Here is a 21,548-nt window from a genome sequence, read left to right as displayed (position 1 = left end):
TGGAATATTTCTTTTTTTTTATTGCCTATGCACCCTCACACTGGAGTCCCCAGTTCATATACAAAATTTGGTATCGATATGTGACAGTGTTCCTGAGATATGGACGACTTCCTGTTTCGGAGCTTCGCCGCCGATTTCGTTTGGCTGTGACGGGCAAACGCTTTCGAAAATCAAAAATCCTTCCGCTAACATTTGTGAGGCTTGGTCCAAGGATAATGTACGTCAAGTTTCGTGGCGTTCGGACCAAATTTGTGACCTGTGAAAATTTAGTTTCGCTTTCTGTTCAATCCAATATGGCGGACGAACGGCACGCCCACCTGACGTCATCTTCGCGACCAACTTACACCGGTACTGACCGGACGTTTTAAAGTTGGAACGGTGTCTCTGTCTCAAAGGGCCTAGGCGCTAGGGCTGACAAAAAATAAGGGAGACGGGAAAAATAATAATAATAAAACTTAAGAAGAACAATAAGTGTGCTGCTTTGCAAGCACACTTAATAACTAGATGTACCGCATAGCGGTACAAAATATGACCGCCGCTCAGTCCTGTACATCCGTTCCGCGAAAATAAATCACACTTCAATTTGTCTCCATATTTTACTCCATCCCCCACTCTTGAAACTTTTGTGTATGCTTGTTTGGCATGCCTGAGTGTGTGTGTGCGGCTGCACAGAAAGTAGCCTACTGGTACTGAAAAGGTGAATAGATTGTAGAATAGCCAAAGAAGACGTAGCATTGTTATAAAACCTTTAAAATCTCTAAACAATCTCAAGTAGGGCAGTTCATCACAGTTCATCCATTGCAACTGGATTGATGAAAGGTCACTTACACCTGTAGGCTACATTGTATTTGGGAAAAGCAAAAGGTATCAGCATAATGTTATTTATTTATTTATTTTTTGTGTATTTATAAACAAAAACATCTCTGTCAGTTCCATGCCGTTTTCAACAGCTATCAAAAACAAATGTCATTTTTGGATGGATGGATTTTTTGTGAATGTTTCTTCTTCTACATAAGATTTTAGTCATCTTTATGTAATACTTTCACGTTCATGTAATACTTTATTGTCAATGCACAAATTAAGTAACAGTAGCCTAGTCTGAAACGAAATGCTGTTTTACATCTAACCAGTGGTGCAAATAACTGACATGTCCAAATGGGCCTTGATGAAATGCGTCGCTAGACTGTTCATACACATTTTAACGCGCCAAAGTTGAAGAGCTTTTGTCCGTTATTGTTCGTGCAAATATAGGCTGATTCATGTTCCCTTGCATTGTGTAACTGAGGTCCATGGCTAGTCTGGCTTTCATCAGACCAAGCTCAATCTTTTAAGAAATCAAAAAATAAATAGCGGGCAGATCAGGCTGGGTTCACCCAGCCTAGTCCATAGGCACCCGATATTGTTTAATTTTCCGATTGAGATATACACGCTCTGGCTATTCTAAATGCAAAAATGCATCAGGGAGTTATGACAAAACGGTAACTAACAAACTAGATCCTAATAGAAAGCTGTTAGCTTCCCTAAGCTACAGGTTGGATTATAAGGTAGGCCTATTTACAACATAAATTGTCAATAGGCTATGCTGGCGACACAAATAAAATCTCCTTTGGAAACCAATGGCTTACGCCTTACAGTATCAAGCGGACTTAAACTGCCATATCGTGGCGAAAAATTGTAATAACATTCAAGCAGCTCCATGAGTCAAGGAAAGCGCGAATGAAGTAGCCACTTCTAGATGGGACCCACTACACAGTAGCTTAAGGTGTGTTGCTAAAGCAGCCATAATGAAATGAAGGTGTCATTGTTTGGATACTTCACACACACGTGCTTTTTAATTTCACAAGACTACAACTACCAAGCTGTAATCAAAGCACATCGATTCCCCTCTCACACCATGCACGCACTTAAACCAAAATAAACAGGCGTCTCAGTCTCACGCATGTATAGGCAAAACTGTATCAGACCGGTGTAACGTTGGTAAATCTTCCATTGCACAGAATGATTTTGTAGCACGTGCAATAAATGACAGTCGAAAGATACAAACAGTGCTGCTATACATTTGCTTGGTATAACCGCATTTATAGTTTTCTACAAATGCAATCAATCAAATGCCTCCATCACTCAACTAACGCTAACGGTAACATTACCTAGGTCCTTATTGATATTACAAGATTAACGTACCTGCAGTAAAAACCAAGCATGTCCGATAAACATCCTCAGATTTATTTCGGCTTCAAGAAGAAATGGGAATTACACTTCATGTGAACATCGTCCTATCCTTATTAGATGTCCGCTGCGGTAAATTACAGTCCTTGTAGGAAGCGTCCATTGTTTTTTCCAACCCACTTTTAACTTCCAACAAAATTACGTCTCACTGCAACGATGCGCCATCTAGTGGACAAACGACTACTTATCGCCAATACTGAAAATGCAGCCATGATGATGATGATGAATATTTATTTTGGCTTTCTTTTAATCCTACTGAATTTGTAATTATGTATCGGCCGTTCTAATACCGATAGTTTGTGGGTGCCTGTGTGTGTGCATGTGTATATGTGTGCACCGCCATTTACAGGCCAATGAGTGTACAGTCACTAAATGTACACATAACCTAATTTTTTTAGACCCCCCCATGGATAAAATTCTACGAAACTTGGCATACCCCCAGAGAATGCCAGGTCAATCATACACATAAAATTTGGTGCAGTTCTGAACATCTTAACTGAAGATAGGGGCAATTAAAGCAGAATAATATTGCATTTTCATTTTTTACCGGGGGGTGGGGGTGCAAATCACAAATGAGCCAGGTTGATGTGGGCCCTTGAGACCAACATACCATAAAAGATTCTTCATCCTCAGTGCCACGGTTCAGGTAGTTATTTAGGAAAAACTGTTTTTTTTTTTTGCGGTTCGGGGGGCCCAGCCCAGGGGGTGGGGGGGCTGGTGGTGGTCCCCGGGGACGAAATGAAATTTTTCCGTTAAATGTGTGTTTGTGCATGTGCATGCATGCGTACATATGTCTACTGTGTGAGTATGTGTCATACGTATGATTACTGTAAATGTATGTGTGTGCGTGTGTATCTGTTTATGCACATGTGTGCACATGGAATGGGTTAACATGACCCCTGGAGGCAAACATACGGAAAAAAATGGTCATCCTAGGCCCTACAGTTCTCAAGATATTCACAGAGAACTGCGTCTGCCCTACCCTCCTTTCGGGGGGTCCAGTCCAGCGGGGGGGCTACAGATCAAAACGAAGAATGACGGTTCCATGCTATCCATGTGGGGGTACATGCCCACCAAGTTTTGTGTACCCCGGTCTTTCAGTGTCCCGGGAATCCTTGTTGGTGTACGTCACTAAATGTACACATAAATTATTTTATTGTAAGGCCCCCCATGAACGAAAGTACACAAAACTTGGCATGCATTCGGAGGGTGTCATAATGATCCTACACTTTTAATTTCGTGCAGTTTTGACCTTGTCAGCCAGAGATATTGTGATGAAAACACCTAATTTTTTGCTTTTTAATTTTTAACTAGGTGGCGCTATACATGAAATAAGTGGTAATGGGATGGGTTGACATGCCCCCTTAAGACCAACATACATAAAAAAGGTGGACCTCCTAGGCCCTACGGTTCTCGAGATATTCACAGAAAACTGTCTCCGGCCACCTACAGGCCAGTTGGTGTATAGTAACATAAATTAATTTATTGTGTGGCCCCCCCATGAACGGAATTCCACAAAACTTGGCATGCATACAGAGGGTGTCATAATGATCCTACAATTCCAATTTCGTGCAGTTTTGACTATGTTAGGTCACAGATACCTTCAATTACAACACCTCATTTTTAACTAGGTGGCGCTATACATGAAATGAGTGGTTATGGAATGGGTTGACATGGCCCCTTGAGATCAACATACAAAAAAAAAAAAGGTCCTCCTAAACCCTACGGTTTTCGAGATATTCACAGAAAACTGTGTCTGCCCTACCCTCCTTTCGGGGGGTCCAGTCCAGTGGGGGGGCTACAGATCAAAACGAAAAACGACGGTTCCATGCTATCCATGTGGGGTTACATGCCCACCAAGTTTCGTGTACCCCGGTCTTTCAGTGTCCCGGGAATCATTGACGGAAATTTGGGCATGCGAAAAAGAAAAAAAAAAAAAAAATCTGACTAAACCTATATGACCGCCGCTTCGCTGCGCGGCGGTCATAATAATAATAATAAATGGACTATAAATGATGTGATGGCCATATTATTTTACAAACAAGCAATCTTAGAATAGAAACATGGACGCCAGCAGCCCACTTACACTCTCTTACCCCCTCCCCAGCATACACATTCAACTAAAGCCTGTTTAGTACTATCCAGCTCCACACACATGCAGACACCCCCCTCCCCATACACACACACACCATCTTAAAAATGTGTGCAAACATTCCACTGTCTCATGGCCACACATGAGAAAGAGGAACTCCCAAATTGGGTTTTACGACAAGGGATGCTACACTCCCCCCTTGTGACACGTTGTGTAGTTCGCTCAGTATTTTCAGAGCGGAGTAGTACAAACTTTTTAAAAGGGGGAGCAGTAGCACTGTAAATTATTTTATGTAGTCAAGACACATTTGAGTGTTTCATTAGATTTTCAAAACTCAATAAACTATATTTGGCCAGTATATGACAGTGATGATAATGGAGTGTCTTTTTTCTTGGTTTTTAAGGCAGTTTTTGTACAAAGATTCTAAAGGTTTTATCACCGTTTTACCTGCCTGAGACCAGGAAGTGATGCAGTATAGAAGGTGAGGGATGATCATTGCTTGTAAGTATGTACTAGATGCCTCAGTGGTAAGAGAGTTTCTTATATATTTAAAATTTGCTAAATTAAATTTCAGTGTATTGCACAACTTTTAACATGATCTTTGAAAGTAAGATTTGAATCAAGATTACTCCCAAATATTTAAATGTCTCTACATGTTTTATGTTTTGTTGATTTACTGAAATTTTGGGATAGGTCTTGGGTTTAGATCCAATGGGAAAAAAACAGATACAGTACATAGATTTCAACATTCAATGTAAGGCATGAATCCTGTAACCAGTCACTAACCCTACTCATAACACTTGTTAGCTTATTTGCCACATCTGTTGCACTTCTCCCATGGACATACAAAACAGTGTCATCAGCATACATAGTAATATATGCTCTTACAAACGGAAGGCAGGTCATTAATATACAAGCAAAAGAGCAGAGGACCTAGAATTGACCGCTGTGGCACTCCCAGGGTAGAGGCAAGTGTTGTAGATAACGTGCCGTTTACTTGCACACATTGAGTTTGGCTACTTAAATAGGACTTTATCCAATTTTGGACATTTGAGGAGATCTCATATTTTGCAAGTTTGTGAATCAGTACATCGTGACTTACTGTGTCATAGGCTTTACATAGATCAAGGAAGACTGCTCCCACCACTCCTCCTTGATCTAGGCTAGATTTAATTTTCTCCAAAAAGTAGCAGCATGCGGTTTCAGTGGAGTGTTTTTTCCTGAAGCCGAATTGCATAGGGTGTAACAAGGACTTGGAGTCCAGATGAGTAATTAGTTGTTCTGCTACTACCTTTTCGATAACCTTAGACACAGCTGGGAGAATACTGATGGGTCGGTAGTTTGAGACCACTTGAGTATCCCCAGATTTGTGCATCGGGGTAATAATAGCAGGTTTAAGAACACTGGGAAAAGTATTCTCATTAAAAGATTTATTTATGATCATGGCTAGAGGTATCATAATTGATGTTTTGCATTGTTTTAAAAAAGCTGCATCCCAACCTAATATGTCTTTAGCTTTGCTATTTGTTAAAAGTGAAATTACCTTTTCCACTTTCTCTGAATTAATTGGGGAAAACTTGAAAGCGGAGACATCACAGGTTGATGGTTGTGGGAGTTGAGTTTTGGGAAAGCTTAAACTCAGCTCTCGTACTGAATTTATGAAATATTCGTTAAAACATTTCCCAACAATCTGCCCATCATCCTGGATATGGCCATCTATCATTAGTTTTAACTGTCTATTTACAGATTTTTCCTTTCCAAGTATCTTATCAATGCTCCTCCAGAGCTTTTTAGAGTTTCCCTTTGCCTCACTGATAATATTGAGGAAAAAGTTTGCTCTAGCTTTTCTAATTTGTTGTGTGACTTTATTTCTTAAACTTTTAAAAATGAGATGATCAGTATTTAATTTTGATTTTAAAAATGTTTTCAGAGCAGCATCTCTCTTTTTCATTAACTCTCAGAGAGCTGTATTGAACCAGGGTAAATTATGTTATGTTTGGGTAATTATGTCCTATTTGTTTTCTTGCCCCTTGTTTTGGTGTATTTTAGTAGAATGTCTTTAATGGTAGACATTAAATCAGTGCAGGCAGACTCACAGGGTATACTACCAATAGTCTCATTGCAGTTTACCTGTTTTATTTCTTTTTCAATGAGAACCATGTCTTTTTGAGGAATAAAAGGCATTGACTTTCCTCTTATTGAGCTTTGATCTTTAAACGTGTTTTTGACAGTTTTCTAGCAGCCAGAGTAAGATTATGATCTGATAACCCAGTAACAAGATTATGGATCTTTTTAATTCTCTCTGGTTTATTTGTAAAAATTAGGTCTAGCAGTGTTTGGGAAGACTTTGTAATTCTAATGTAACATCTAGTTTACATTATTATTGTGAAGGTTTCGGCTTCTTTCACTTCCGTTTTTACTGTTTGTTAAGCTTTCAGGGAAATGTTTGTGCCCCTTCGATCAAGTGTCCGAAAATGCCCTGTTTGGATGATCACACGATCCCTCAACCTTTAAAAGAATTAGAACACCCACCACTACACAGGAACACACAAAACGGTGGGGCCGGGTGAAGTGGTAGAGTGCAGCGGTTGTATTGGGACTCACCGCTAATGTACTTGGTCGGTGATCACAGCCCGCGCTGTCAATGCTAATAGCCCGCGCTGTCACCGCTGATGTATTCGGTCGGTGATCATAGCCCGCGCTGTCAGTGGCTCCTTCGTTCTAAAGGTTATTCTCCTCCGTTCTTATTCGTTATTGTTGAATAGAGCTTTTCTTCTTTTCTTATCTTGTCTACCTGAGCGAGAGTGTGTGTGTGTGTGTGTGTGTGTGTGTGTGTGTGTGTGTGTGTGTGTGTGTGTGTGGGTAGGTGTGAAGAGCATTTGCTGTTTTGTTGTTTACAGAATGGAGCAGGGAGGCAAGAGGAGGAGTCGTGGGTGATTCATTGAAAACCTTATTTGCTAAATGCTTTTGAACCGGCTCGCTGGGCTGAAGTGGGGAGATCAATTTCCCACCGCACGTTGCCACGGCAGCAGGATGCGCGGGCCTCTTGATGCTGCACTATTTGATGTGGTGTGCACACTCATTCAGGCCATTACAACACCGGCTGCCACTGCTAGGAGGGAAGTGTGTGTGTCGTGTGTGTGTGTCGTGTGTGTGTGTGTGTGTGTGTGTGGATGTGTGTGTGTGCATGCGTGTCTGTGCGTGTGGAGGTATGCCAATTTGTCTCCATCTCCTATAGAGTCTGACCAATATGGGATTTTGAAGGCCGATACCGATTTCGATATTTCAGTTTTTCAAAAACTGATAACCGATATTCCGGTGCAAAATGAACCTAGGAGTTAATAACACATGTGTACCGAGTTCGTCTGTTCTCTGAGATATGGTTTCATGCTAATCGAAGTTTTACCATAAACCGCTAATTAGCTTATAACGCTACTCTTCGGGGCACACGTAAAGTAAAAAGAAATTGCTATTTCTATACCACTAACAAGGCTTAAAATAGCACCACACTTCCACGGTAGCATAATGAGGGGTCCTACATGTAAACCAAAGCATTGAGAACTTTGTAAGTGTACAGACAGTAGTTTAGAAACAGATAGTTTAGAAACAGTACCGTTCACGTATACAAGCTGGCGCCATCTTGAGAAAACAGGCACGTGACAGTCCGCTCGCAATGCTCCAGTCCAACGTCAACATGTAACGTGAGCTGAATTGTCACGTGACTGCTTTCCCAAGATGGCGCTAGCTGCATATTTTGGGTTTCGGGGGGGCCCAGCGCGGGGGTGGAGTGGCCATCGGGGACCAAACAAAATGTTTCCGTAAAAGTCTAGTGGGGCTACATACCAACCAAGTTTCATGTGCCCCGGTTGTTCGGTGTCCCGAGAATCATTGAAAAAAAAAAGAATAATCCCTATATGACCGCTACGCTAGCGGTGGTCATAATAAATATAAAAACTATTGGAATATTTTAGCTTACTGTAATTACATATTCATGTGTGTCTTTATTAATGTACTATATGACATATGTCAAAACTTGTGTGCAAAAGACAATTTGTGATTAACAGTAAGGCTAGGCTAGAAGCAAGAGGTTTCTGCACCTCTGTGCGCATCTGTATCAGTGCAAGGGAGGAACAGAACTCTGAGATGGCTAATGTGTAAACTATTGGAAAGAGAGACACTTTTGCTTCATAACTTTTATTAGTGCAATAGTATTGCACTAGCCTGTGTATTCATTGCTGTGCCTTACATACACTAATTTAATTATGAGCTTGAATTTGATGGAGAGCTGTGTGCTGTGTGTGTGCTGCTGTAAATAGTGGTGTAAAAAGTGTTTTCTTCAGTTTACTCTCAAACAGAGTAAACTCTTGATAACACTGTAAACTCTTATAATAAAAAATAAAACATATGCTTTCTGGCTACTGTCAATAGATTAATCTGTCTTAATCTGAACATTTAGTAAAAAACCAAGTGTTGTCATGTTGTGTAGTGTTGTGTTGTTGCTGAGTGTAGATATATTAAACCTTACTCCTTGTGACTCCATCCTGAAAGAGCATTACCCAGTGGAGGCAAAGGAAAGCCTAAAGTCCAGAAAAACTGATGAAGAGCCGCAAATGTGAAACACTGCCTCCAGGTGGCCAAAGGACAAAATGAATGAATGAATGAATGAATGAATGAATGAATGAATGAATGAATGACCGTCCGTCCTTGGGCAGATATCTGCTCCCTCCTCACGTGAGAAGCAGGCAGAGGAGATGCGAGAGGGGAGTTAAACACCTCCAGTGGACTCTGAAGGAGAAGAAATCGATAAGGCAGAAAATATCTGGTCCCTAAAAATAGCCTGGGCTATAAATGGAAACGTCTGGCTGGCATCCAGTTGTTGGCACATGCACGTGCCGCTCTGATCAGCCCCCATTAGCACAAGTGATTTCTGGTGCTCTCCCGCTTGAATCAAAACCTGATTAGTGCCCATATCGGAGTCAGCAGCTTCACCGGTTTGTCATACATTTTCAAAGCTAAAAGCTCAGTCTCATTTTCAATTGGTCTCTCTCTCTCACGCCTGTCAACTAAGTGTCGCAGAATTTCTGTGGACATTCATTTCCACCAAAAGCAGTTGGCACTTCCCTCGCATTCATCACACACTGCCATGGCCCTCGTCTGAACCCCGGGAACAATTGGACATTTTATGTCCATTCAGTGGAAAAGATGAACACACCAAGCAAAGGGAAATATGCCACATGCCAACAAAAAGCCAGAGTTATGTTTAGAGTGTGTCCACCAACCGATGGATGCATTCAAAATCCTTTGGAGTGGGACCTCGTGGCGTAACGGTAGCGCGTCTGACTCCAGATCAGAAGGAGAGAGAGAAAGGGAGAAAAAGAGAAAGAAAGAAAGAAAGAAAGAAAGTGTCACACTTACATGTGAAGGTGACGAGTGCCACACGGATGCTGAGGTCCACCAGCAGCTCCAGGCGACCGGACACACGCGACACCGCATGAGGGATCAGGATCTCGGCCGGGACGTAGAACTGGAGGGCGTACGTGATGTAGATCCCAAAGCAGTAGAGCAGCTTCACTATCTGGTACATCCTACAAGACAAGCAGACAGGAAGCATCTCAGTGAGTGAGCGACTAGAGTGGAAGAGTGAAGGAGAGAGAGCATTAATATTCCTATATTGGATCACTGATCTCAGGGAAGAAACAGTGTGGGATAAATTTTATATGTCTCTCATTGAATGTTTAGTATACCTTACATACATGTAGTGAAATCTAATTGTCATCTCCTTACTCTGACCCTTGTGTTTTTCTGAAACTCCAATGTTGGAATGTTTAGTTAAATTAACCCCTGTGTCACCGAACTGTGGGTAACCCTCAGGATGGGGGGGTCGTAAACATTTCTTATCTCTGTTAAAATACCAGATGGTTAAGTGATCACTGGAGGGTGACAACTTGTGATTTTCCATGGGTGTGGGGTAAGGGTATAAGAGTTGGCTTCACCCACAGATGTGTGGGCTTGTTACTTTGACATTTCATGTGGGTAACATTCTCCCGGCGTCGTGAATAAAGCTGCAGTCTCACACCAGTTGTCTTGGATTAACTTTGACCACAACAGAGACTGAGAGAATAAGGGAGTAGGAAGGGTAAAGAGTCATTAGTAATTGTTTTCAACAACAGTTCTGAATGTACAAAGAAACATTCCCTAACCCACCCCTGCATTTAGTCCTAAACTCTCTGCTATGACTAGTCGGTCCTCTAGTCCCTGATCATGTGACCCTTATCCATCTCTCTGTCACTGATCATGTGACTTTTTTTTCTGTGTCTAGGTCACTCATCATGACACTTCATCCTCTCTGTATGATCATGAACTTTGCTTGATAATGACATGCAACATCCACCCTGCTGAGCTATGTAATATCATCATAATGCTCATTCCCATCACCATCATCACCATCATCATCATCATCATCATCATGTCATCCATATGTCCATCTCCGTACCATTATTCGACCTTCAGGGGCAGCAGCATTCAGCAAGTCCTGATAAGCCCCTATCTGAGTGTCCATGTTAATGGCTGGGTCAGGAGTTGGGCATCAGGAGGATTGTGTGTGGCGTGTGTGCGGGCCCTGGGCTCTTTTGTGACTCATGTAATGGTACACGTGTGGGAAGCATTGCTGGGCATCACTGGGTAACTCTGTCCACGGCCTCAAGAGGTGAGCAGCTTTTCCTCTGCACAGCAAGTGCCCACAGACACAGACACACACACACGGCTCAAACTAATGCACCTAAGCTCAGCCTCACACACACACACACACACACACTGTACATACACACACATCCTTACACAGGTGCACACACATACACACTAATGCACCTAAGCTCAGCTTCACACACACACACACACAAACAAACCACAGATACACACACAGACACACACATCCTTACACGTGCGCACACACACACATGCAAGAAAACACACACACATACACACACACGCAAAACAACCACACACACATACATACACCCAAACTCAGGTTCATGTGTGCTGACAGGGTTCGACCCGCAGAGGTGTTTGGGTCTGACCCAGCTGGCACAGGACCCTGCTGGTCAGCTCTTTTCCTGCTGAGGCCCAACGACTGGCACTTACTACCTCACACCCAATTTACAAGCCAGAGAGAGATAGAGATAGAGAGAGAGAGAGAGAGAGAGAGAGAGAGAGAGAGAGAGGGAGGGAGAGAGAGGAATAAAAGAAGGGAAGGAAGGATGAGAGTCTGGCACAAGAAGAAAGATCATATGCAAGCAGGCAAGAAAGAACTAAGAAAATACAGAAAGAAAGACAAGAAGAAGGAAGGGAAGAAAGAAAGAAAAAAGAAAGAGAGAAAGAAACAAAGAAAGAAAGAGAGGGGAAAGTAGGAGCACACGCAGAGTGGCTGTGTTGCGCAGGGCTCAGCGGGGCAGAGTTTACTTCTGTAAATTGAGTTCTCCCTTGATCAAACACTCAGAGACACACCCCCCCACCCCTGACAGCGGCAAAATTAATTTGACTGATGGCGCTGTGCCACTCCTCTTTCCAGCCGTATTAGAATGCGTCGCCGAGCCCATCGGCCAAGATTGAGTGGCGACGCGCCCACTCGCGTCGGAACCCCGAGCGAAAGAACGAAGCCAATTCAAATACAGGCAAACGAACGGGCTATCTAGCAAGCATGCAAGCAATCGTGCGATTGAACCAAGAGCGGCCTTCAAGTGGACAAAATGATTATGTGTTCACTGGCCGCTTCGACACGTGGCAAACTGCGGTCAAGAGGAAGTGAGTTCCCCGAGGAAATCCATTCCCATTTTTATTTGCTGGGGGATGCGCAGGGGAGAGGAGAGAAGGACGGAACACTGATGGCCTTCAGTATTGTCTATTTAAGTGAAACAGCACTCAGAGAACAGTCACTCAAAAATGCAACCCACAAAATCACAGTGCAGTGCTCACTGCGTTTCTGTTAACCTGAGAGGGGAAGGAACACCTTACTGGGTGACCGATTGACTAGTGTCACTTCAAGCATCTGTATACAGACAAGATGGCGTACCGCTCTACTGTATCTATGCAAAACATGAGGGCACCAGACAAACAGATACTCTGTCTGCTGAACTACTGAAGCTCGGGGAGGTGTGGGCTTGGTTAGTACTTGGATGGGAGACCTCCTTGGACAGCCAAGTTGCTGGTGGGTGGCTATACTGTAAGGTGGCACTCTTCCCTCTGGTCAAGAAATACAGTCCTTCGGACGAGACCTTAAACCAATGTCCTAACTCATTGTGGTCATTTAAGTGTGCCAGACAAACGGATACTCTGTCTGCTGAATTACTGAAGCTGGGATCTTAAATGACCACAATGAGTTAGGACGTTGGTTTAACGTCTCATTTGAAGGGCGGTATCGCCTACAGCACATTGTCCCCGTCACTGCACTGGGGCAGCGCAAACAATTTCTTAGGCCAGAGGGAAGAGTGCCACCTTCTAGCCACCCAGCAATACCATTTAAGAGTAATGGGTTTCCCGGTGTGTCCTGGCTGAATTCTCCACCCCCTAATCATCCCCCTGTGTAATGGGCTCATTCATTCATTCCCTCACTCTCCATATCAAGCTGGTGTGTGGTAAGCGTCTGGCACATAATGGCTACCAGATGGGTGCTTCACATTGGTGGTACTTAGTGAGGTTCTCTCTCCACTGTAAAGTGCTTTGGATGATAAAAAAACCTATCTAAATGCAAATTGTTTTTGCATGTGAGAAACATATGATTTGATGGAGACAGCAATAGTGACACCTTATGAATCATGGTGTGTCTGTCTGTATGCCCCTATCCTCTCACTTTTGACCTCTGACCCTTTGCCCATGGTGCCTGGGGTACTTACCAGCAGTTGGGCAGATTGAGGGTAATACTCCCACCGATGTTCTCCCCGAAGCACAAGTAGCCCACGGTGCCGAGACTGATGTAAAGGAACGTGACTATGGCCATGCCCATGTACAGAACCATGGTGAAGTTCTGTGGCTTCTGCATCTTATTTTCGAGTGGTAGAACCTGCAAGGAACACATCTGATTAACTCACAACCACTGAAAAGTGAACTGAAAAAAAAAAAAAAAAAAAACTGAAACATACAATGAAGTAATATAATGAAAACAAGTTCCGTACCACTCCAATCCCCTCAAAGGCAAAAATAGCTGTCCCAAAGAAGAGAGGGTAGTCCTTTGCACGTCCCACCAACGGCAGGTCAATGGGGAGTGAAATATTCTGGAGGAGACAAAGGGCCAGAGCTAAGAGAGTGTGCATTGGTTTGCAGATCACACAGTTATGAGTCACACTACAAAGCAGTAAAGAGATGCACATTTTCATCAAAGCAAGGTGTCAGCTCAATAGCACCAAGAGCATCTCACGCATGTTAAACAACAATGCAGACCACTTCCCTCCACACACACACACACAAACTCAACAATTTCATGTAACTGCGCGACTGGTTGCTTGTTCAGAAAACAACAAAAGCCTTGGAAGTGTAATAAATGGAAATGGCTGCATGTGCACACAAATGACAGAGACAGAAGCCTCATTTTCCAAACATGTAAAAGCCCAGTAATGTCACCACCGTATGGAAATGTGACGTATGTCAATGCTGCCGTCAGTGATGTTTGTTGTGAAAAAATTGAAATGGCTTCGATTCCTACAATAACGACATATTTCTGAATGATAATGTTTCAGGATTGCCCTTGTGTCTTCTATGCATGATGATTTTATTGAAGTTTTTCAAGCATTTTATGGCATTATAGAGAAACCAGGACATGTAAACAAACACAGAAAAAAAAAGATAGAAAAAAACACCTGTGTGTTGGGGAACAAACGTGGTTTATTTGCCATGCCTTCAGACGGGCTTAATCAGAGACCCATCCTTAAACAGTGACAATACAGGCTCAAAGTAAATGTTTAACCTTAAAAGTTATTTTACTCGTCATGATGTCTAACTATGAAAAGCATCACTACTTAGTGGTGTAAGTCTTTGCAGAAATAAGGAACAAAAGAAGCCAACTGTCAGCAGCTAACTTATCAGCAACGTAGTTTGGGAAAATAACTTCCTCAAGCTGTCATTTGACAGCATTTGGCTGCTGATAGCCCACTTTCCTCCTGAAGCTCTCCCAGAAGAGATTTGTTTATGTTTGAACGGCCAGCCAGCAGGGACATCCACAACAACTGTCTGGCATCGTCCCTTCCATTTTGAGTCACACAGTGATCTGCACTAGATCACTAGTGATGGCCAAATAAGGCTTCCTGAACCACTGAGGCTTTCCAGCCCATTGGTTCGCCAAAAGGTTCATTTACCTGAAGCCTCATGAAACAGTGCGCTCGCTAGTGACACCTGCTGTGCAAAGCAATGTATAGAACACAAATCAAGTAATCTTAAGCATCCAAATGCTCATGCCGTCGGCACCAGGGATGTAGTGGAGGCTAAACGCAAGTAAACACAGTTTATCCACCTCTGAAATTTCAGAAATAGAGTTTATTGACCTTTCAAAAGAGTTTATTCACCAAATGCAACTTCAAAAATCACACTGTATTATCCACATTCACAATATTTACACTTTTCAACACTCTAGGAACCATTTAATACCATTGGTATTGTTATAAACATTGGACAATAACCTTTTACCATCATCAAACATGTTCTTAATGCCTTTTTAAAAAATCCGATACTGCATGGCGCCGTCCACCTCACCGAGATCACAGAATTCATAGTTTACCGACCTCTTATTTTACCACTACACCCCTGGTCGGCACACCCTTTTTCTATTGCCTGTGTACACAATAAAGCATCTTACTCTGCTTGTGTTAACCCATGCACACACAACATTCAACTATTCATTAGTTCGTTGGGTTAGTGATGGCAGTAAACACCTCAAATGAGTGTAAATCAATTTCAAATGTTGTTTGTCCATTTTGTCATGTATTACATTCAAATTGTTGCAAGAAGGTATGAGCTGATGTGTTTTTCGAGTTGGTGGTTCAATTAGTCAATCAGCCAAGAGCGAAAAACAAACGACCATACGCATAATTAAAACATATTGCCGGACATGGACATGGTTTTGACGATTATTACAGGTTCAGACTGTCATTATTGTTCTTTGTTGTGCAAGGCATTGTGGATTAGGGACATTTTCCTGACAAAAACGAAAGTTAATTCATGAATAGAGAAAGCATACTATATACAACAGACACATTTCGCCTGACTCACAGCACAATTCCACACTACAACGTGCGCCCTGGTTTGCGCAAATCAAAGCCTTTGAATCAGATTCCGAAGCAGTCAACTCCTGATGACCGCACAGTGATGGTTCAGACAGTGAGTGCCTGTGACGTTACACTCACAAACCGAGGCCTCGTCTGTCATCAGTCATATGGTTCTTATGGAAATGACACAAACTTCGAAACGGGGCTTCATCTGGCACGCCCCTTTCTGCTTGACGCAAGCTCCGAAGCCATGCTTCAAATGTCACATCACTAATCTGCACAACATATGGCTTCAAAAACAGGAAGAAGGATTTTCATAACAGACTTTTTTTTTTTTTTTGTCTTCACCCAAACCCTGACGCACATTTCAAAAGCCCCCTCTAGAAAATTGCTTAACCCACTGTGCCCATTTTTCGTTTGGAGATGAAAGCCTTCCAATAAGCATGGAGGGTGTCACTTACAGTTGCCTCTTCATCCATAACATCTGTTAGGTGTGAGTATGTGTGTGTGTGTGTGTGTATGTAGACTACACTACCCAAGACTATACTGTATTTGTCGACCGTGTTTTGTTTCCAGTTAAATCAAACCACACAATTTGCAATTCAGCCGATTTGGCTGTTAACTGTTATATTTTAATACATGCTAATTCTATTAGCATAAGCAAAACATCTAAATGCAAAGTGGTGTAACACAAGGGATATACAAGGGGAAGAACTGATTTAATCAGTTAATTTATTGACGTTTATTCATTGCTATGTTTAAATCCTCATCCCTATAGAATATGTTTACTTTTCCTCTTCCCACAATCACTCAGAGCACAAAAGATCATTAGCAGTAACTGCTAATACAGCAAAGACCTTGTCTGCAATGTGTTTGACTTGCATGTGTATTTTGTGCATGCGTGTATGTGCAAGTGAGGGGGAGAAGGGGGGGGGGGGGGCCATCCACACGGAGACGCTTTTTGGTTTAAACGCACGTTTTGCATCGTTTTGGCCGATCGTCCAAACTGATCCTGTAAACGAACTGCCCGAAACTGCACTTTTTTGAAACCTAGTCCCAGGATGAAAAAATTTGAAACCGTAGCCCTTGCGTGTTTGTTTGGACGGCGAAACCGCATACTTGCGTATCGATGATGTCGTCGCCCACATTACCTACGATTACACTCAGTAGGCTAAATATCACAACTGGTGCTGGGCAGCGCCAATAGCTTATCATGGTGGACTGAACAGTGTTTTTCCTATGTGTTTTCTTGATGCATTCTAGCTACTGTCAGTGACTGACGCAAGAGAACTAGTCAGAAATAATTAGGGAAGTACAGTGTAAGTTTAAATGAATTTGTGCGTAGTGCCGGTGTCATTCATTTATTTTACATATTTTTGCGCAATTTGATGCAGGCAAAAAGTATCGACTGTTAGTAACGAAGGTATTATAGCAATATTATAAATGTGACGATGGAATAGCCTAGAACTTGTGTTGGCCTAGCGTTTAGTAGCCTATGCACTTGTGGTGACAGCCAATAACTAATGTGAATCACGGACTACACAACCAAAGAAAGTAACGGAGATTATTTGCACCTGCGTTTGCCAAATAAAGGACTGGACTGCACCCTTCACAAACTGTAAAAATTAAAGTTTTACAGTTGACAGTTCACTATCAGTCCACACAAACGATTCTGGATTCCTTGCACTAGCCATTTTCATCATAGCCTATTCTGTTATAGCCTATTCTGTCTGTTTGCATACAGCGCGCAAGCTTTATGTACCTCTTCCTCTCCGTTTTTGGAGAATTTCTGTAACAGAAACAGTGCCACCTATAGGGGTGGAATATGAAGTAACGTGTTGAGTCGTGTTGAGATGGATCCGTTTGGACGCAAATATTCTAGAAACGATGGCAAGGAATACATGAAAAAAAAAAAAAGATTATTTTGGTACGTGTGGACGTGGTCTGGGAGAGGGGTGGGGGGATGGAAATGGAGGGAGAGGAGAGAAACTGTAGTTCAACAGTAGTTCATGGCTGTTTTGTGAGACACTGGCCTTAGGTCAAAGCTAATGCTTCCTCAGAAAGTAGAATAGATAGATAGATAAATAGATAAATATTTTATTGATCCCCAAGGGGAAAATACAAGAATGTGAGAGTAATGAGTGCAATGCCTATATTGAGAGAGAGAGAGAGAGAGAGAGAGAGAGAGAGAGAGAGAAACAGAGGGATAGAAGGGGAAAGAGAGAGAGAGTGTATAAGAAAGAGGAAGGAAGGGTTGAAAGGATGCTTGTGCCAGCAAAGATTACAGATGGTTAGCAAAGATTTAACCTCACAATAGGGGCAGTAATAGCTAGGTAGTTCATAACAAAGATAACACATCTGGCCTTGTACATTCACTCTCGCAAGGCCGCAGACATAAAAACCCGTTTTCTTTTTTTTTTTTTTTACTGGGACGTACGTGGGCTTGTTGTTGTGTGAATGAAGCTTGAGTTTATGTGCTCTTGCAAGTGTCAGTTATATGCTTGTGGGAGTGAGTGAGACAGCATAGTGTGTGTGTGTGTGTGTGTGTGTGTGTGTGTGTGTGTGTGTGTGTGTGTGTGTGTGTGTGTGTGTGTGTGCGTGTTCCATACCGTGATGGAGTGATAGTAGATGAGCACCAGGCTGGCAGCCATGACCAGGTTGGCCAGCGAGGAGAAGGGTGCTAAGAAATTGAGGTTGCGTGTGAACACCAGCAGGATGATGAAGGGCAGGAAGCAGAGCATGTAGAGGCGAGAGTCCATGCTCGCCACGATCACTGCAGTCTCGTTAGTGTGGCAGTTCCACGTCGTCCCATTTGCTACCTCCACCACCTAAGCACACAGTAGCAGCATAACCACACAGTGGAGAATATGAACACATAAAACATTATTAAATAATCATCCCCACCACAGAGGTCCAGTTGCTCACGCTGACTTGGGTTCCATACCAATCCATGGACATCACCTGATCCCACCCCATCTCTCTTTCCCAAATTAAAGGGGCAAGGGGCAAATTCATAAGACGACAACCGCAATGTTACAGAACAAAGTGTTTGCTGTTTGTTCAAAATAATGAGAAATTGCTTTTATGATGTGTACAAGTGACTAGATTATGTGGAGGTTGAACTACTAGTTTTGAAAATTTAAATTCTGATCTGTAAAATGCACCAAAGTGACTAACAAAAACCGTAAGACAATCCAACTGTACTTATACTTAAGGGAAAGTGGGTGGTATTGACTTGTCAAGTTGATTGGTTGTACTTGGCACAAGAAATTGTGGGGCTTCGCCATCACTTTCTTGAATTTCCTCTTGAGGATCAATAAAGTATCTATCTATCTATCTATCTATCTATCTTTTCCCTTCAAAGGATGCTTCAATGTACCCTAATCTAACAGATATTTCAAAGAAAGCATTGAAGCACACTTCCTAACCATGTGGAGAATCCAAACAGCTCTGATCACTAAATACTTCCAGATCATTTCATTCTGATAGGAACCTTCCTCAACAAAAAAGACCTTCCACCACTGCCCTCTAGTGACGAAACACATACCCAACAACTCTTTGAATTGTGTGTACCTACAGTATGTCTGACTGTAATTGAAGCATGTCTAAATATTATGAAGACTTCTGTTTGTCAAATAATGCATGAAAATCTTTAACTCCTTTACTAGAGTGAAGGATCTGGCTGTTGTGGAGTCACCCCTCACCTGTTTGACATTGTCACTGAGAAACACAAAGTAGACACAGCAGAATCCCAACTGAGTTATGATCAGGAACACATTCACTAGATGCCTGACAAACAAACACACAAACAAACAAACATAATTATTCAAAGTAACATTTTAAGAAGCATTACATTACATTACATTACATTACATTACATTACATTACATTTGGTTGATGCATTTTTAGCCAAAGTGACTGACAACATGATAAACAGTTTAAGCTTTTTAAAGCAGTTCTCTCAACAATTCTAGGACAATTTAAAAAACAAGCACAGAGGACTGATTTGTTAAAGGACCCAAGGTTGTAGCTCAGTTACAGGGCAAACGACAGAAGTAATGATGCCATTTATGTAATTTAGTTCTGCCTCAAGGACACAACAATTCTAAACATAAACAGAACCTTTTAACATTATGCATGAATAGTGTTGTTTACTTCAGAGACAACCGTGAAATCTTTAATGGCCTGGTCACTTGGCTTTTACCTTCCCCAAACGGAGTGCCTCCTCAGCCAAGAGACGTTCTCCATGCCATACTCCACTGCATCCCCGTAAGTAAGAAAAGGCTTGCCCAGCCTAACACATGAAGGAAAGAGGCAAAACATTACTGGAATAAAACTGCTTGCTGCTGGTAAGTTGGATAGGTAACTGCAATTGTTATAGATATGTAATTACACTTGATTAGACATTCATGGTGCTTTTCAATGAGACATACATTGAACTTCCCATTTATTTTGTTATCACACACACTCAATGAGTATGATGCATCGATCGCATAATGAGAATGCATTTTACAGAACTGAGCAACATGAGAACTTGTAGGTTTGCAGACTTTCTTGCTCCATTACCACACATTAGAATATCCACTAAAATAATCCAGTGAAAACCATCTCATGAAACCCATGTGATCAAGGACACAGATTGCCAAAGATGCTTTACAGTAGCCATGATTTTTCATTACGGTAGCATTCAGTTGGTGATGTCTGCTTTGTTCCCCATTTAATAACATTTTGATGGTTAGCTTCTTATTCATTGCTTCAAATGTACTTAGTAGTATTACTAAGTAGTCCACCTCCTATTCTCATACAGCAGGACCTTTTGTACTGCACTTGTTTTGACTCGCTGAGTGCTGACCTATATTTCTCCCCACATTGGTCTGTGGGCACCTGTCTTTCCTGTGTTCGTTTCGTTCTATACAATTGACTGACTGATCTGGACTCCTTGTTTCCTGTATTGCTGTTTTTGATTTGCAAGCTACACTTCTTGCCCATTGATATCGCTCCCTGACTCCTGCTAAAGACTCATTAAAGTACATTGTTTATGTACCCTCTGAGCCTACTGTCTGCGTTTGAGTCCAAATGCACACGCCTTGCCACACCAGCTTTACTAATATACAACTCTACAACTGTGACTCTAAGACAAAGACAACATTATGGCCTTCTAAAATCTGACCACTGAAACTGCACTGATACTTTGTTTGCCATTTTCCCGACAAGTTAGACTGTTTGATTATGCAAATCCACCACACCAACAAACACTGGCCATCTATATATTGACAACACCATCCCCCATAGCTTTCCCCAGAGGCATGTAGTTAAATTTGTCTAGCTCTGCAAGTCCTTCCTCCTCCCAAAACATGCTTATCTATCTCATGGCTAGCCAGAGGGTTATATTGAGGGCAAAGGTGTGTGGATAGGAAAAGCATCCTTTGTAGACGTGCAGCCTCTATCAGGAATCACTCTGATAAGACATTATTGGCAGTTTGCTTCATGGAAAAGTACTGTTTGATTGGGGTGTCTGGTCTCAGGTTCTCTCTCTTCCACCCCCCTCTGTCAATCCCTCTCTCCCCCCTTTAGTTTTTTGGGTATCACTCAATTCCAGTCATTCAAGGTAAGTTCAACTATTAAACAGCTGATGGCCAACAGTAGCCTCGTTTATACAGAAAGATAGGGGACAGAAAGAGAGAAGTAGGGGAAGAGGGGGGAGAGAGAAAGAGAGAAATGTACAAAGATGGGATGAAGTCTGCAAATACATTACATTACATTACATTTTGGCTGACACATTTTTAGCCAAAGCGACTAACAACATGGTAAACAGTTTAAGTTTTAAAGCAATTCTCAACAATTTTAGGACAATTTAAAAAACGGTAGAGTACAGTAAGAATAAGTGCATCAGTGAGTGCTGTTTTTAACAGTTACGTGTCAGTTCAAGACGGCTGGTGAGTGCTAGGATCAGCAAGACTTGTTGTAAGTGGTGCTATGAG

General features: G+C 42.1%; 1 protein-coding gene across 3 annotated transcripts in view; it reads right to left on the bottom strand.

Moving 5' to 3' along the window:
• Nucleotides 1–21,548, bottom strand: part of slc36a1 (solute carrier family 36 member 1) — a 90,447-nt gene that overhangs the window by 42,511 nt on the left and 26,388 nt on the right. For 2 of the 3 annotated variants that reach the window (XM_042074470.1, XM_042074469.1), the window contains exons 6-11: nucleotides 19,772–19,861; nucleotides 19,272–19,356; nucleotides 18,177–18,395; nucleotides 13,486–13,584; nucleotides 13,207–13,373; nucleotides 9,734–9,903 (exon numbers count right to left, since the gene is read on the bottom strand). In XM_042074470.1, coding sequence (XP_041930404.1) covers nucleotides 9,734–9,903; nucleotides 13,207–13,373; nucleotides 13,486–13,584; nucleotides 18,177–18,395; nucleotides 19,272–19,356; nucleotides 19,772–19,861 — 830 coding nt within the window. Of the gene's footprint in view, nucleotides 1–9,053; nucleotides 9,104–9,733; nucleotides 9,904–13,206; nucleotides 13,374–13,485; nucleotides 13,585–18,176; nucleotides 18,396–19,271; nucleotides 19,357–19,771; nucleotides 19,862–21,548 lie in introns of those variants that run through there. The other variant, XM_042074471.1, reaches the window with a different exon arrangement.

This window comes from Alosa sapidissima, chromosome 20, assembly GCF_018492685.1.
Source record: "Alosa sapidissima isolate fAloSap1 chromosome 20, fAloSap1.pri, whole genome shotgun sequence".
In the NCBI taxonomy this organism is placed as follows: domain Eukaryota; kingdom Metazoa; phylum Chordata; class Actinopteri; order Clupeiformes; family Clupeidae; genus Alosa; species Alosa sapidissima.
The sequence above is the reverse complement of the archived record's forward strand: the minus strand, read 5'-3'. Positions and strand labels throughout refer to the sequence as shown.